Source organism: Dama dama, chromosome 12 (genome assembly GCF_033118175.1).
Source record: "Dama dama isolate Ldn47 chromosome 12, ASM3311817v1, whole genome shotgun sequence".
Lineage (NCBI taxonomy): Eukaryota > Metazoa > Chordata > Mammalia > Artiodactyla > Cervidae > Dama > Dama dama.
In genome coordinates, this window is record NC_083692.1 from 14,036,163 (window position 1) to 14,050,000 (window position 13,838).

Here is a 13,838-nt window from a genome sequence, read left to right on the forward strand (position 1 = left end):
TCTTTTTTTATGATGTACTTTCTCAAGCCTTTATCAAGTGTAGTAGAAAAGCTTTAATATACATATATAAATATGTATGATACATATTTTAGAAAACATTAATTTTTGCCTAACTAAAAAAAACTGATATTTTGATTCTACTCGTTTGATTTAGCATAAATAGAATGCTAGATTTCTTTTTTTTTTCCATTTATTTTTATTAGTTGGAGGCTAATTACTTTACAATATTGTAGTGGTTTTTGTCATACATTGACATGAATCAGCCATGGATTTACATGTAAGCAACAGAGGTTTACCACATAGGAAACTATAGTCAATATCTTGTAATAATCTATGATGGAAATAATTTCAAAAATAATATATGTGTATTTGTATAACTGAATAACCTTACTGTGCATCTGAAACATTGTAAGTCAACTATACTTCAATAAAATATACACATTTTAGAAAAAAGAATTGCAGTTTCAGAGTGTGAATTTTAAATCGTACTAGGCTCAAACATATCTTTATTAATCAAAGTAGGGACTATTACAATCAACACATTCTTGCCAATGAGAAATAAATTTGATTTATTCCTGTAGCATAAAAATCCATGTTTCAGGATTTTATGAACTCTTCGAAAGCATTTTCTGCCTCCTGCTGATTATAGAAGCATTTTCCCTGCAAAAAGTTGTCAAGATGCTTGAAGAAGTGGTAGTCAGCTGGTGAAAGGTCAGGTGAATATAGTGGATGAGGCAAAATTTTGTAGCCCGATTCGTTCAACATTTGAAGCACTGGTTGTGTGATGTGCAATTGGGCATTGTCATGGAGAAGAACTGGGCCCATTCTGGCTGGCTGATCAACGCTGGTGGCAGGCACTGTAGTTTTTGATGCATTTCATGCATACTTCTCAGATGTAATGGTTTCGCTAGGATTCAAATAACTGTAGTGGATCAGAAAACTGGTGGCAGACTACCAAACAGTGTCCATGACGTTTTTTTGGTGCATATTTGGCTTTGGAAAGTGCTTTGGAGCTTCTTCTCGGTCCAGCCATTGATCTGGTCACTGTCAGACGGTGTATAAAATCCACTTTTTGTTGAAATCTGATCAAAAAATGGTTCATTGTTGGGTAGAATAAGAGAGGCTGACACTTCAAAACAATGATTTTTTTTTTTTATTTGAGGTCAGCTTATGATGCACCCACTTACCGAGCTTTTTCACCTTTCCAATCTGCTTCAAATGCTGAATGACCGCAGAATGGTAGACACTGACTTCTTCAGCAGTTTGTGTAGTTGTAGAAGGATCAGCTTCAGTGATCCCCTTAACTGGTCACTGTCAACTTCTGATGGCCAGCCACTGTGCCTCTCAACTTCAAGGCTCTCATCTCCTTTGCAAAACTTCCTGAACCACACTGCACTGCACATTCATTAGCAGTTCTTGGACCAAGAGTATTGTTGATGTTGTGAGTTGTCTCTGCTGCTTTATGACCCAATTTGAACCCAAATGAGAAAACTGCTTGAATTTGTTCTTTGCCTAACATCATTTCCCTATTAGAAAATAAATACAAACAGCAAGTAATGAGTCATTAGTAAAAGAACATAAAGAAATACACATTAAAATGATGTATAACATAACCACATTTATTAAAGAGTGTATTCCAATATCAAAGAGCAAAGTTCAATAATGTAAAACCATATTTACTTTTGCACCAACCTAAATAAATATCCATTCACAGATGAATGGATAAAGAAGGTCTGGTACATGTACATGATGGAGTAGTATTCAGTCACTAAAAAGAACGCCATTTGCGACAACTTAGATGGACCTGGAGATTATCATACTGAGTAAAGTAAGGGCAACAAAGACAAGTATCATATGATATAGCTTATCTGCAAAATATTTTTTTAAATGATACAAATGAACACATTTACAAAACAGAAACAGACTCACAGAGAAGGAACTTACTGTTACCAGGGGGGGAGTATGTGGAGTGGGCAGGGATAGATTGGGACTTTGGGATGAATATGTATCCATTGCTATATTTAAAACAGGTTAACCAACTAGGATTTACCATGTAGAACAGGGAACTCTGCTCAAAACTCTGTAATAAGCAAAATGGGAAAAGAATTTGAAAAAGAATAGATGTATGTAGGTACATAACTGAATTGCTTTGCTGTACATCTGAAACTAATATAACATTGTTAATCAAATTGTACTCTAATATATAATAACAAATTTTTAAAGTATTAATGGATTAAAAACGGGGGGACATGTTGGTTGATGAATTATATTTTCCATGCGGGCCTCCTTTCTCTAAAACATGTATTTACTCACTGAAAGGGGGTAAAAAATGAACTAAAAAAGAGACAGCCTTTTAGGGATCTTAAGAAATCCAAGCATCTATTAATTAATCCACCAATTAAAGCTTTTAAGTCATGGACCTGAAGTATCCAGTATGTCAAGGTACTTGTTTTCTTTGATGAATGAATCAGAGAGGTGATAACTTCATCGCAGGGCTGATGTAACTACACCCAGCCTCCTCACCCAGAAAGTGCTGCAGACTGCGAGGAACAAGGACTGGCATCCCTGCCCTGCCCTTCGCTCACCTTTACCCCTCTCCTCAGGATAAGGGAAGACACTGCCAAGCTGATGACATTTGAGACTCACAGAGCTTTATAACTGAATGGGCCCTGGGAGAGCAAGAAACCCAACTGCCTCATTTTATTTTTTCAGAACAAGGAAGCCAGAGGATCCAAGTAAGAATCTCAAAGTCACAGATATAAATAAAGGGCCTCGGTGTTCCGAGGGAAATGGGGCAGAGGCTCAGTGGTACTGAAACAAGGAAAAGCAACAAGCATGTTTATGTTTGACCTTGGAGGCCAGGTCTTTGGTTCCCACATCAGTGAGTCAGTCTCAGCAGACCCCAAGATCCAGAGCTGTTTCTAAAGTACTGTATCATGTTGGACCTAATTTTCATTCTAATTGTTATCTCATTCTTTCCTATGATTATTCCTGGATCATTGTCCTTGGTGGATTGATAACAATTTGCAGATTACTCCTCCAACCCCTCCATTAGACTGTGAGCTCATGAACAACTAAAACCATGTCTTCTACAAACTTTTATCCTCACAACATAGCCCACTAAGCCTGGTAGACACAAAAGGTAAGGAATCACTATGTGAAAGTGAAAGTCACTCAGTCGTGTCCAATTCTTTGTGACCCCGTGGACTATACAGTCCACAGAATTCTCCAGGCCAAAATACTGGAGTGGGTAGCCTTTCCCTTCTCCAGGGGATCTTCCCAACCCAGGGATTGCACCCAGGTCTTCCACATTGCAGGCAGATTCTTTACCAGCTGAGCCACAAAGGAAGCCCAAGAATACAGGAGTGGGTAGCCTATCCCTTCTCCAGGGGATCTTCCTGAACCAGGAATTGAACCAGGGTCTCCTGCATGCAGGTAGATTCTTTACCAACTGAGCTATCAAGGAAGCCCTCACTATGTGAATATTGTAGTTAAATCCAAAGAAGTATCACAGCTTCATTTCCTACAACTTGAGGGACCAAAAGCCACTGGAACTAGAGCTACTTAAGAATGTGTTGAACATTAAAACATTTTAACAACCTCACTTCAATACTCTATGGAAGGCACAAAATGAATTTGAGTTTTTCATAACATATGACATGCTGTACAGTTTTCCAAAGAAGAGATCAATGTAGCTTGACTTAGGATCATGTTAGTAGAGAGGGAGAGAAATGGACGGATGCAGGACGGGTTTAGATGAGATGAAAGGAAATTGCTGAGACTGAATGAGATGGGAGAAGACAAAACCAAGGGAAATGCCAAGGACAGTGGTGATGCCATTTACTGAGAAGGGAAAAACTGCAAGTAAAAACAAAAAGTCTAAGGCAGGGAGGAAGAACTTAAGATTTCTATTTTTCAGTGTTATGATTAAGATAGCTATCAGATATCCCAATGAAAACATCAAGTAGACAACTAGAGATAGAAATCTGCAGTTACAGAGAGAGTTCTAGGCTAGATAACTTATTTGGGGATTACCGACATGTAGATAACCATGGCAACGGATGAGGATACAAAGGGCAATGTACAGATCAGGAGGAGACCCAGGATAGAGAACTGTGACCCTCCCTCCCATATTCAATAACTTTGTGGTATGTGTGTAACGCAGTGCTGGAACTGTGGGAAACAGAAATACCCAATGCACTCTTTTTCCTTCAATGGCCTTATAATACAACCTCTTTCATGTATAAGAAAAGGAAAGCCTACTCAATGTAATGCAAAGTACAGAGGGTTAGGCATCAAGAACCATGAATTTTAACCATTCTACAGCTGCCCCTTGAGAAATCTGTATGCAGGTCAGGAAGCAACAGTTAGAACTGGACGTGGAACAACAGACTGGTTCCAGTTTGGGAAAGGAGTACATCAAGGCTGTATATTGTCACCCTGCTTATTTAACTTATGTACAGATTACATCATGAGAAATGCTGGGCTGGATGAAGCACAAGCTGGAATCAAGATTGCTGGGAGAAATATCAATAACCTCAGATATGCAGATGACACCACCCTTATGACAGAAAGCAAATAAGAACTAAAGAGCCTCTTGATAAATGTGAAAGAGGAGAGTGAAAAGGTTGGTTTAAAATTCAACATTCAGAAAACTAAGATCATGGCATCTGTTCCCATCACTTCATGGCAAATAGATGGGGAAACAATGGAAACAGTGAGAGACTTTATTCTTTGGGGCTCCAAAATCACTGCAGATGGTGACTACAGCATGAAATTAAAAGACACTTGCTCCTTGGAAGGAAAGCTATGACCAACCTAGACAGCATGTTAAAAAGCAGACATTACTTTGCCAACAAAGGTCCATCTAGTCAAAGCTATGGTTTTTCCAGTAGTCATGTATGGATGTGAGAGTTGGACTATAAAGAAAGCTGAGCGCCAAAGAAGTGATGCTTCTGAACTATGGTGTTGGAGAAGACTCTTGAGAGTCCTTTGGACTGCAAGGAGATCCAACCAGTCCATCCTAAAAGAAATCAGTCCTGAATTCTCACTGGGGACCACTGGAAAGAGTGATGCTAAAGCTGAAACGCCAATACTTTGGCCATCTGATTCAAAGAACTGACTCATTTGAAAAGACCCTGATGCTGGGAAAGATTGAAGACAGGAGGAGAAGGGGATGACAAGAGGATGAGATGGTTGGATAGCATCACTGACTCAATGGACATGAGTTTGAGTAAACTGGGAGTTGGAGATGGACAGGGAGGCATGGCATGCTGCAGTCCATGTGGTTGCAAAGAGTCGGATATGACTGAGCGATTGAACTGAACTGAACAGCTACCCAAGTTAAAATGACTAACTTCGCAGGGTTTCTAATTCCTCACTTGCAGAAACAAGGACTAGCTGAATCTGCCAGCTCTATTTCCTGATGTCCTGATTTCCATGTGGCATCCAAATGACACACTCTAGCCTCCTCCTAAAGGTAGGGTCTCACCCTCCCCAAGAAGGATGTGCCACTCACTGCTGCTCCAGGAGCACACAAAAGACATCAGAGGGGATGGCTAAAAGCAAAGTCCCCAAGAGGCTGCTGCCTGCAAGCTTTTCCTGTTGGAACAGGGTCATCTGAGAGAACACAAAATTATCTGCGTTCTTGGTTTTCAGCTGGAGTTTATGTCAGATCACTGGAATCCCGGGGACCAGTGAGAAGATAAGATTTACCCTATCACATTTTCTTGGTTCTACAAATTAATATTCTCAAAGGCATCCAATTTCCATGACCCTAGGAGATATCAGACAGAAGTAGTCCAGGTGGGTGGGCATCTATAACTCTACAGGGTACCTTAAGCTTTACCATGAAAGGCCACCAAGAAAGCGGTTCAGTAAAATTACATACTTACACATTAGGTGATCATTCTTATCTACTCTAGGTGACTGTCCACCTGGACAAAGCTGACTGGTAGAACAGACAGATGAGCTAAACTTGGCCAATCAGGTTCTTTTTGGAAAATGTCAATTGTGCATAAAATTCTCCAGATCCTGTAGGTTAAGAGAGATGCATCACTTTAATTGCAGTGCCTTGGGGTCCCCAGAGCTGCTCTGCTTCTTTTCCAAGACATAGGTTGTGAGATCATCATTTGATCAATAACTCTCTAGGTAGTCATGTATGACAAACCTAGACAGCATATTAAAAAGCAGAAGCATTACTTTGCCAACAAAGGTCCGTCTAGTCAAAGCTACGGTTTTTCCAGTAGTCAAGTATGGATGTCAGAGTTGAACGATATCGAAGGCTGAGCACCAAAGAATTGATGCTTTTGAACTGTGGTGTTGGAGAAGACTCTTGAGAGTCCCTTTAACTGCAAGGAGATCAAACCAGTCAACTCTAAAGGAAATCAATGCTGAATATTTCTTGGACGGACTGATGCTGAAGCGCCAATCATTTGGCCACCTAATGCAAAGAGCTGACTCATTAGAAAAGACCCTGATTCTGGGAAAGATTGAAGGCAGGAGGAGAAGGGGACAATAGAGGATGAGATGGTTGGAGGGCATCACTGACTCAAAGGACATGAGTTTGAGCAAGCTCTCTGGGTGATGGTGAAGGACAGGCAAGCCTAGTGCATTGCAGTCCATGGGGTCACAAAGAGTCAGACCTGACTGAGCGACTGAACCACAAATCATAGGGTAGTCTCATTCCTTGACTCTGTTCAGTTCAGTTCAGTCTCTGTGACCCCGTGGACTGCAGCACGCTGGGCCTCCCTGTCCATCACCAACTGCCCGAGTTTCCTGTTAGCTGCTGTCAGTTCTGAAGCCTGCAACCAAGAGAATCTTATCTAGTAAGTATCAGTCTCCCCATTTTACAGATAAGGAAACAGACTTGGGAAAAACAAGAAACACGTTGTACACTTCCTAGCTATTGACAGAACCAACTTTAGGAAGCAAGTCCATCTGATTCTAAAATTCCTGCATTAACCACCAGGTCACCCCAAGTCTAAGTGCTGGAGTGTAGGTTATTTCCGTCATAGAAATGAGCTTGTGCTGAGCCCTGCTTTATTTCTTGCTAAATAAATGATGGCATGCATTCAGAAAAAGCCATCTAGGGAAGGGGATAGAATCTGCAGCAGCCTCAGACTGAAGTTTGATAGTCCACAAATAAATTCACAACCTTGCCTATGGACACTTGGTCCCCACTAATTAAACTACAGTTTGGCTACACTGACAAGGAGAAGATGCCTATGTTGTCCCGAGTCAACTGATCATCCAACAATAGATAAGATAGACTGTTTCCTCTGTATAGTAGGACTTTTAAAATGGCAAGCAGTCTTCCAGCAGATGCATTTCAATCAAACAAATAGGCATTAAATAGCTACAGCAGGCCTGAGCTTTATAGGTCATGGACAGGTCTCCCACAACACTATGATTAACAAGAACAAACCAGAACAGCCACAGTTGAACAACCTGGGATGGGTGAATCTATCTACATCTCCTTAGAGTAGTATCAGATCATGGTGAAAAAAAAAAAAAAACTAAATGCAACATGAAGCCAATTGTTATATGTCAAAATTTAAAGTTGCTGACCCTCACATGTAGTAGAAGCACTCTTGCGAGGGTATAAGCAAGAGTCATCCACTTTTACTACCAGAGGAAGATACTCATGCAAACTAACTTTAGTCTTATGGGCTTCCCAGGTGACTCAGATGGTAAAGAATCTGCCTGCAATGCAGGAGACCCGGGTTGGATCTCCTGGAGACTCTGGGAAGATCACCTTGAGAAAGGAATGGCTGACCACTCCAGCATTCTTGTCTGAAGAATTCCATGGAGAGAGGAGCCTGGCGGGTTACAGTCCATGGGGTCACAAAGAGTTGGCACGACTGTGTGACTAACACTTCCATGTACTCATATAGTTCCTAGTTCCCTTGTTCTTATTCCCTTGTCTCTGGCTGACACCTTTAACCTGGGAGTTGTATCCAAGACGGATGTGCTTGCTCACTTTGCTTGAGTTCCTGGTCATTTGGTGTCTTCCCAGAGCCATCCCTAACTCTGCTTTTTCTCTGAATACTGGATTTCAGCATCCCGCCTATGCTTCCTCCATTTGATATAAATAAGTGCCTCTTTCAACCACCATATCTGTTGTGTAGCCAATGGCACCAAGGAACTGACACTGCTCTGAAGCCCAAACATAGAACAGAGTTGGGCTTAGATGGGACACACTGCCTTAGGGATCGTCTTAGTCTTCTCAAATTTGGTACAAATGATTTTCAGGCTTAGTACTGCTTCTAGAAAAAAAAAAATTAGAGAACTGCAAATTGAGTGAACACATTGATGGTGTTATGGTGGGTGGGGCAGCACTCCTTGCCAAAGAGGATGACGGTCTTGCATAAAGAATATTAACACTCACCCTTTACCACTCTTCAGAAGTGCCTATAATGGACCTTGAGGGTCAGAGACAGAGACAAGCCCTAGTTTTGTTATTAAGAGGAGATTAAAAAAAAAGAAGTAACCTCAGGTCCCCCTTTCCCAACCGCTCACCCAGATAGGTGTGGCCTCTCTCATCTGTCTGCCCTTCTGATCCCCTAAGACATCAAGCCTGATATCTGCCACACATTAGCACACTCCCCACCTTTCTCTCTCCCCAAAGACTATACACCCTGTAAACAAAATCAGGGGTTATGTCAGTTTCTTTTTCCCCTTCATTCCCAGCATCTAACGCAGTGCCTGGAACGAATTCAGGTTTCAACAAATGTCTGCTGCATGTATGAACAAGTGAACAAAAGAGACTCAAAAGCATCTCCGCTGACAAATCAGTTTCAATAAAGAAAAACAATGTCACAGGCAAACTATTTTCTTTGCCAGCAAAGTATAGTCCCAGCATCTTTATGCTCCACTGACTCATTCTGAACATGGTGTCGGGAACAATACAGGGCCAGAAAACAATTAGCCGGGGAACAAAATAATCAGTGGACCCGTCTGGGATTTGAGCGACATATAGATCAAATGTCTTTAATTTGCTAGCTCTTTCTCATTTGGCCACAATGGATGATTTTTGGCTACACTGTACCAGGAATAATTGTCCCTCACATATCCCCAATCAGCTGCCGTTTAATGACTAGTCAAAAGTGACAACATAAAAGGTGCAATGACTTTCATTGTATTTGGCAAACCTTGGACCAACCTCCACTGATTTGCCCGTGGAAAGGTGATCCCGGGGACACCTTGCCCAGCTGTCTCCAGTCACTGCTGCCTGTCTTCAGTAATCACAAGGCCCTTGAGCTGGCAAGAGTTGTCTGAAGGGACCTTGGGTTCTTACACTACCTTCCTTGATGGTGGACCATCCACAATATCCTGACTTCTATCCAAATGGTCTCATGTATAACAGCAGTCAAATGACCTTTCTGTCTCCCCAAACCAGCAACTGAGATCATCTACCCAAAAAAGAGATTTGGAAAGCATTCAGGAGCTTGACAGACTGGCCAGCCAAATGAGGCCCACTTCTGTTCCAGATGGCTGCCACCTCATCTCAGCTCATGTTCTGGGGTCGCTGCTCTGAAAATTCAGTGAATCTGGATTTAACTTCCATGAGCCCCAAGAAAGCTCCTTTTCCTTTATTCCAATATCCTGTGTCCTCTTTTTCAGTCCAGCTGTAGTGAAGGTTTGCAGTTCTCTTAAAATGCACGTTAGCCAGCTATATGGTTGAGCTCAAAAATGAGTCCTTGAAAACCCTTGACTGGTTACCCAAGCCTGTTCCAGGATCCCGTCTCATCACCAGACTTCTGAAACTTGAACAAGTCTGGCCACTGGTATACTTAAGAGATGAGACCCTGTATGTCCCTAACCAGGAAAGTCTTCTTTGAATTTCCATGTTCTCCTAGTAGTCTAGCCCATGCTGCTGTCCTGAATCATCTATACAGGAAGCAAACATCTATGCTTCCTGTATAGATGTCTCAACTCCTCAGCTAAATAAATGATAAGTTTCTGGGGGCAGAACTTATGTCTACTCCAGACACAGTATTTTCGAAGCTCTAGAGCTATGCCCTCAGCAAAAATTTGTTAACTGTTTAAAGTATCCTTTCATATAAAATCTAGGTAGACAATTCATAGACAGTCAGTTGAATTATGTGTCCTTGGCATGTAAAACAATTGACCAAGCTGCAATCTGGATATGGCTTATAGACTGGCATCTCTGTATCTTGATGTTATCTCTTTGCTTAACTTTATCTCCGCCTTTTACCCAAACTGTAAATTCAGTGCAAATGTAAGAAGTTAAAGTGGTAGATGGCCTCTTCTAAAGGGTCAGCCCCCACTGTTTATTCCCCAACACTTCAGTCACCTCTCACATGCTTCCCCCCACCCTCACTCCCCACTCCATTTAGTTGTGGACTTCGTTTGGTTCCTCAACTGTGCCATGGTCTCTTACCTCTTGGCACACAGCGTCCTTCCAATCTAAGACACGTGGTTTTCTCCCACCTCGTTGCCAAGCTAGCTATCTCTCATATTTCAAGTCTCAACCTACATATTTCTTTCTTGCAGAAGCTTTCTATGAATCCCTATAGTATGTTGGATCCCCCTGAAAAGGAATCCCAGACTTTTCTGTACTTTCCCGTTAATGATGTCAATGACAATAATTATGACCATAACAATCACTGACATTGACTATATGCTTTCCATAGTGCAGGAATCTATTGACTCATTTAATCATGATTAATAGCAGGTAGGAAGCTTCCATTGTGGCTCAGCTGGTAAAGAATCCGCCCACACTGTGGGATACCTGGGTTTGACCCCTGGGTTGGGAAGATCCCCTGGAGAAGGGAAGGGGCAACCCACTGCAGCATTCTGGCCTGGAGAATTCCACGGACTATATAGTTCATGGGGTCACAAGGACTGGGACACGACTGAGCAACTTTCACTTCACTTAGCAGGTAAAGAAAGTGAAAGTGAAAGTCGCTCAGTCATGTCCCACTGCTTGTGACTCCAAGAACTATACAGTTTGTGGAATTCTCCAGGCCAGAATACGGAGGGGGTATCCTTTCCCTTCTCCAGGGGACCTTCCCAACCCAGGGGTCAAACCCAGGTCTCCCGCATTGCAGGCGGATTCTTTACCAGCTGAGCCACAAGGGAAGCCCAAGAATACTGGAGTGGGTAGCCTATCCCTTCTCCAGGGGATCTTCCCAACCCAGGAATTGAACTGGGGTCTCTGGCATTGCAGGTGGATTCTTTACCAATTGAGCTATGAGGAAAGGAACCTGATTATCTCCATTTTAAAGAAGAGGAAATCAAGTCTCAAAGATATTATCTTGAGTTCATATCACTCTACGAAGGCCACATTTCTCACCCAGTCTTGCCCCAGAATTCATGTTTTTAACCAACACACCATTGCCTCATAAAACCCCACATGTACGTGATTATTTATTTAACAGCTAACTATTTCACTAGGCAGCAAGTTCCAAAGAACAGGGCTGGGGCTGTTTTATTCTACAGTGTATTTCTAAAGCCTAATTTGAGAGCTAGCCCAGAGAAAGCACCCAAAAAGCATGAGTTCAAGGAACAAATGAAACAGCCAGTTGGTGAGCCCAGCCAGAATCCCCCAAGAAAAAGTACTAGCCTTCTCAAAGAGAAGATGTCAAACACTCCATCAAAAAAGCATCATGACCAAGCTCCTATTTATGCTCGTTTCCCTCTCTACGATCCAATCCTAGCCAAACCGAACCAAACATCCAGACCTAGAAAGGGTGTCACCTGGAAAGCAGTGAACCCAAGAAAATTCTCCTGCAGAAGCACGCACGCACAGGAGGTCCCAAAAAAGTGTCCGCGACAGCAAAGGAAGCCCAGGCACGTCTCCGCACTCTCACCCAGCGCATCACCGCGCGACTCACCCCGCTCGCAGGTCCGTCCCCAGTAGCCGGTGCCCGTGCAGTCGCAGATGAAGCGGTTCCAGCCATCCTTGCACACCGCGTTGTTCTTGCAGGGGTAGCTGTCGCACTGCTTGGCGCTCATCCGGGAGCAGGAGGACTTCACGCCCGCGGCGTTCTGCATCTCCGCCAGCTGCCGGATGTTCTTGCTGCGCCCGTCGATGAACAGGTCGCGGATGCAGCCCACGTAGCCGTAGTTGAGCATGGCGGTCCACAGCTCCGTGGGGAGGATGAGGCCAGCGCGGTTCTCCGGCAGCCCGCCCAGGTACATGTCCCCCTCCAGGTCGAGGATCTCGCTCTCCCCGCTGGCGGTGAACGGCGTGCGCCTGCTATTCACTGATATGGTACCTAGGATGAGAGAATGGAGACAAAGAGTGAGCTCACAGCCCTCCCGGCATCCCAGGTGAGCCTGCCAGTTGATGAACCAAATGAAAGGAACCTAGCGGGTGAAATGGGAGACCAGCGTCGCCCAGCCAGGAGAGAACCATGTGAGTGGGAAATGAAAGGCCACAAAATGGTAAAAAAAAGAAAAAAAAAAAAAGGACAATGCAGGCCATTTGGTTCTGGTCCCTGCCAGCTAAGACAGCTGAGCCCAGAGGGGGACCCAGGACAATCTCAGTGGCCAGAACCTAAAACAGTATCTTTTTTTTCCCCTACTTAAAAGCCTTGGCTGAAAGGTTGCATGCCATATAGGCGGACAGCAGCACCATCCTTTCCTGTGTTTAAATCCTAGCTCTGCCACCTACTAGCCAGATAACCCTGAAGAAGTGACTTCACTTTTCTAAGTCCTCAATTTCCTCATCTGTAAAATGGGAACGGAACTGTCCCACCTCACAGGTTGGCGTGATGGCTGCATGCATGCATGCTAAGTCGCTTCAGTCACTTCCAGCTCTGCACCCTATGGACTGCAGGCAGATGAGCTCATATATGGAAGGTGCTTCTTACTCTGGACCTAGGACAGAGTCTATAAGTCCCGCCTGAGTCTTCACCACTGGCTCACCATTGCCAGAGGATGGAGCCTACTTTTCCGTCTCTCTCTCCTCTCTCTCCATGAGCTGATTCCTCTGTACTTGTCTTAGGTACCCGACTAGGCAGTACGTATTTTCAATACTCATTGCTTTTGATAAATTTTAACTGGAACGTGTTTCTTCGTGTGTTCACTTAAATATGTATTGGAACCTATTCTATGTCTAGTATAGTTCCAAGCACAGACATGAACTTGACATGCACGCCCCTGCTCTCATGAAGCTGATGTTCCAGAGCAGGGGAAGAGAAAATAAACAAGTCACTGAGTAAACAAAAGAGACGGACAAATGGCAATTGGGAGGAAGGCAGTTAATTGTTTGCAGCAGCCCCAGCAGACAGGTTCTGCTTTCAAGTGTACGGTTGGTAAAGGCTTCTCTACGTACGTGACAGGTAAGCTGAAACCAGAACTCTGAGAAGGATCCAGGCATGCCAAGTCCAGGGGGAAGAGGAATGTGTCTGGCACCGGGAATGACACTTACAAAGGCCCTGGGGTAGGCAGGAGTGTGGCTAGAGTTGAGGATGCCAGAGGAAGTCAACAAGAGATGAGATCAGGGCTGGACAGGGCACACGAGATCACAGATGGAAGCCTGAGCCTGACCTGGGAACTCAGGAACGGGAGTTCCAGTCTTAAACGGCTTCCTAACCCTGTACCAGTCCCTGAACCCAGTTACAGATCAATGTCCTAAACTGCAAAATAAAACTGATATCTGAACGTCATGCCAAGAGTTCCAAAAATTTAGTCTTCTCAAAGTCCTTTATTGGTACCAGGATAACAGGGCCATCCATCAGCCAGCTTTCCCTCATCTGTGTCTCAGTTCCCTCGGCTATGACAGAGGACAGCCTGAAAAGCCTGGGAGATCAAATGAGATCAAGACAGTGAAGCACACTCTAAATCACGAAGTCTGCCCAGAAGTG

General features: G+C 43.5%; 1 protein-coding gene across 4 annotated transcripts in view; it reads right to left on the reverse strand.

Annotated features, from left to right (window-relative positions):
• The window catches only part of NRXN3 (neurexin 3), a 1,693,692-nt gene that overhangs the window by 1,184,109 nt on the left and 495,745 nt on the right, over positions 1–13,838 (reverse strand). For all 4 annotated transcript variants that reach the window (XM_061156509.1, XM_061156511.1, XM_061156510.1 and 1 more), the window contains one exon: positions 11,862–12,245. In XM_061156509.1, the coding sequence (XP_061012492.1) occupies positions 11,862–12,245 (384 nt within the window). The remainder of the gene's footprint in view (positions 1–11,861; positions 12,246–13,838) is intronic.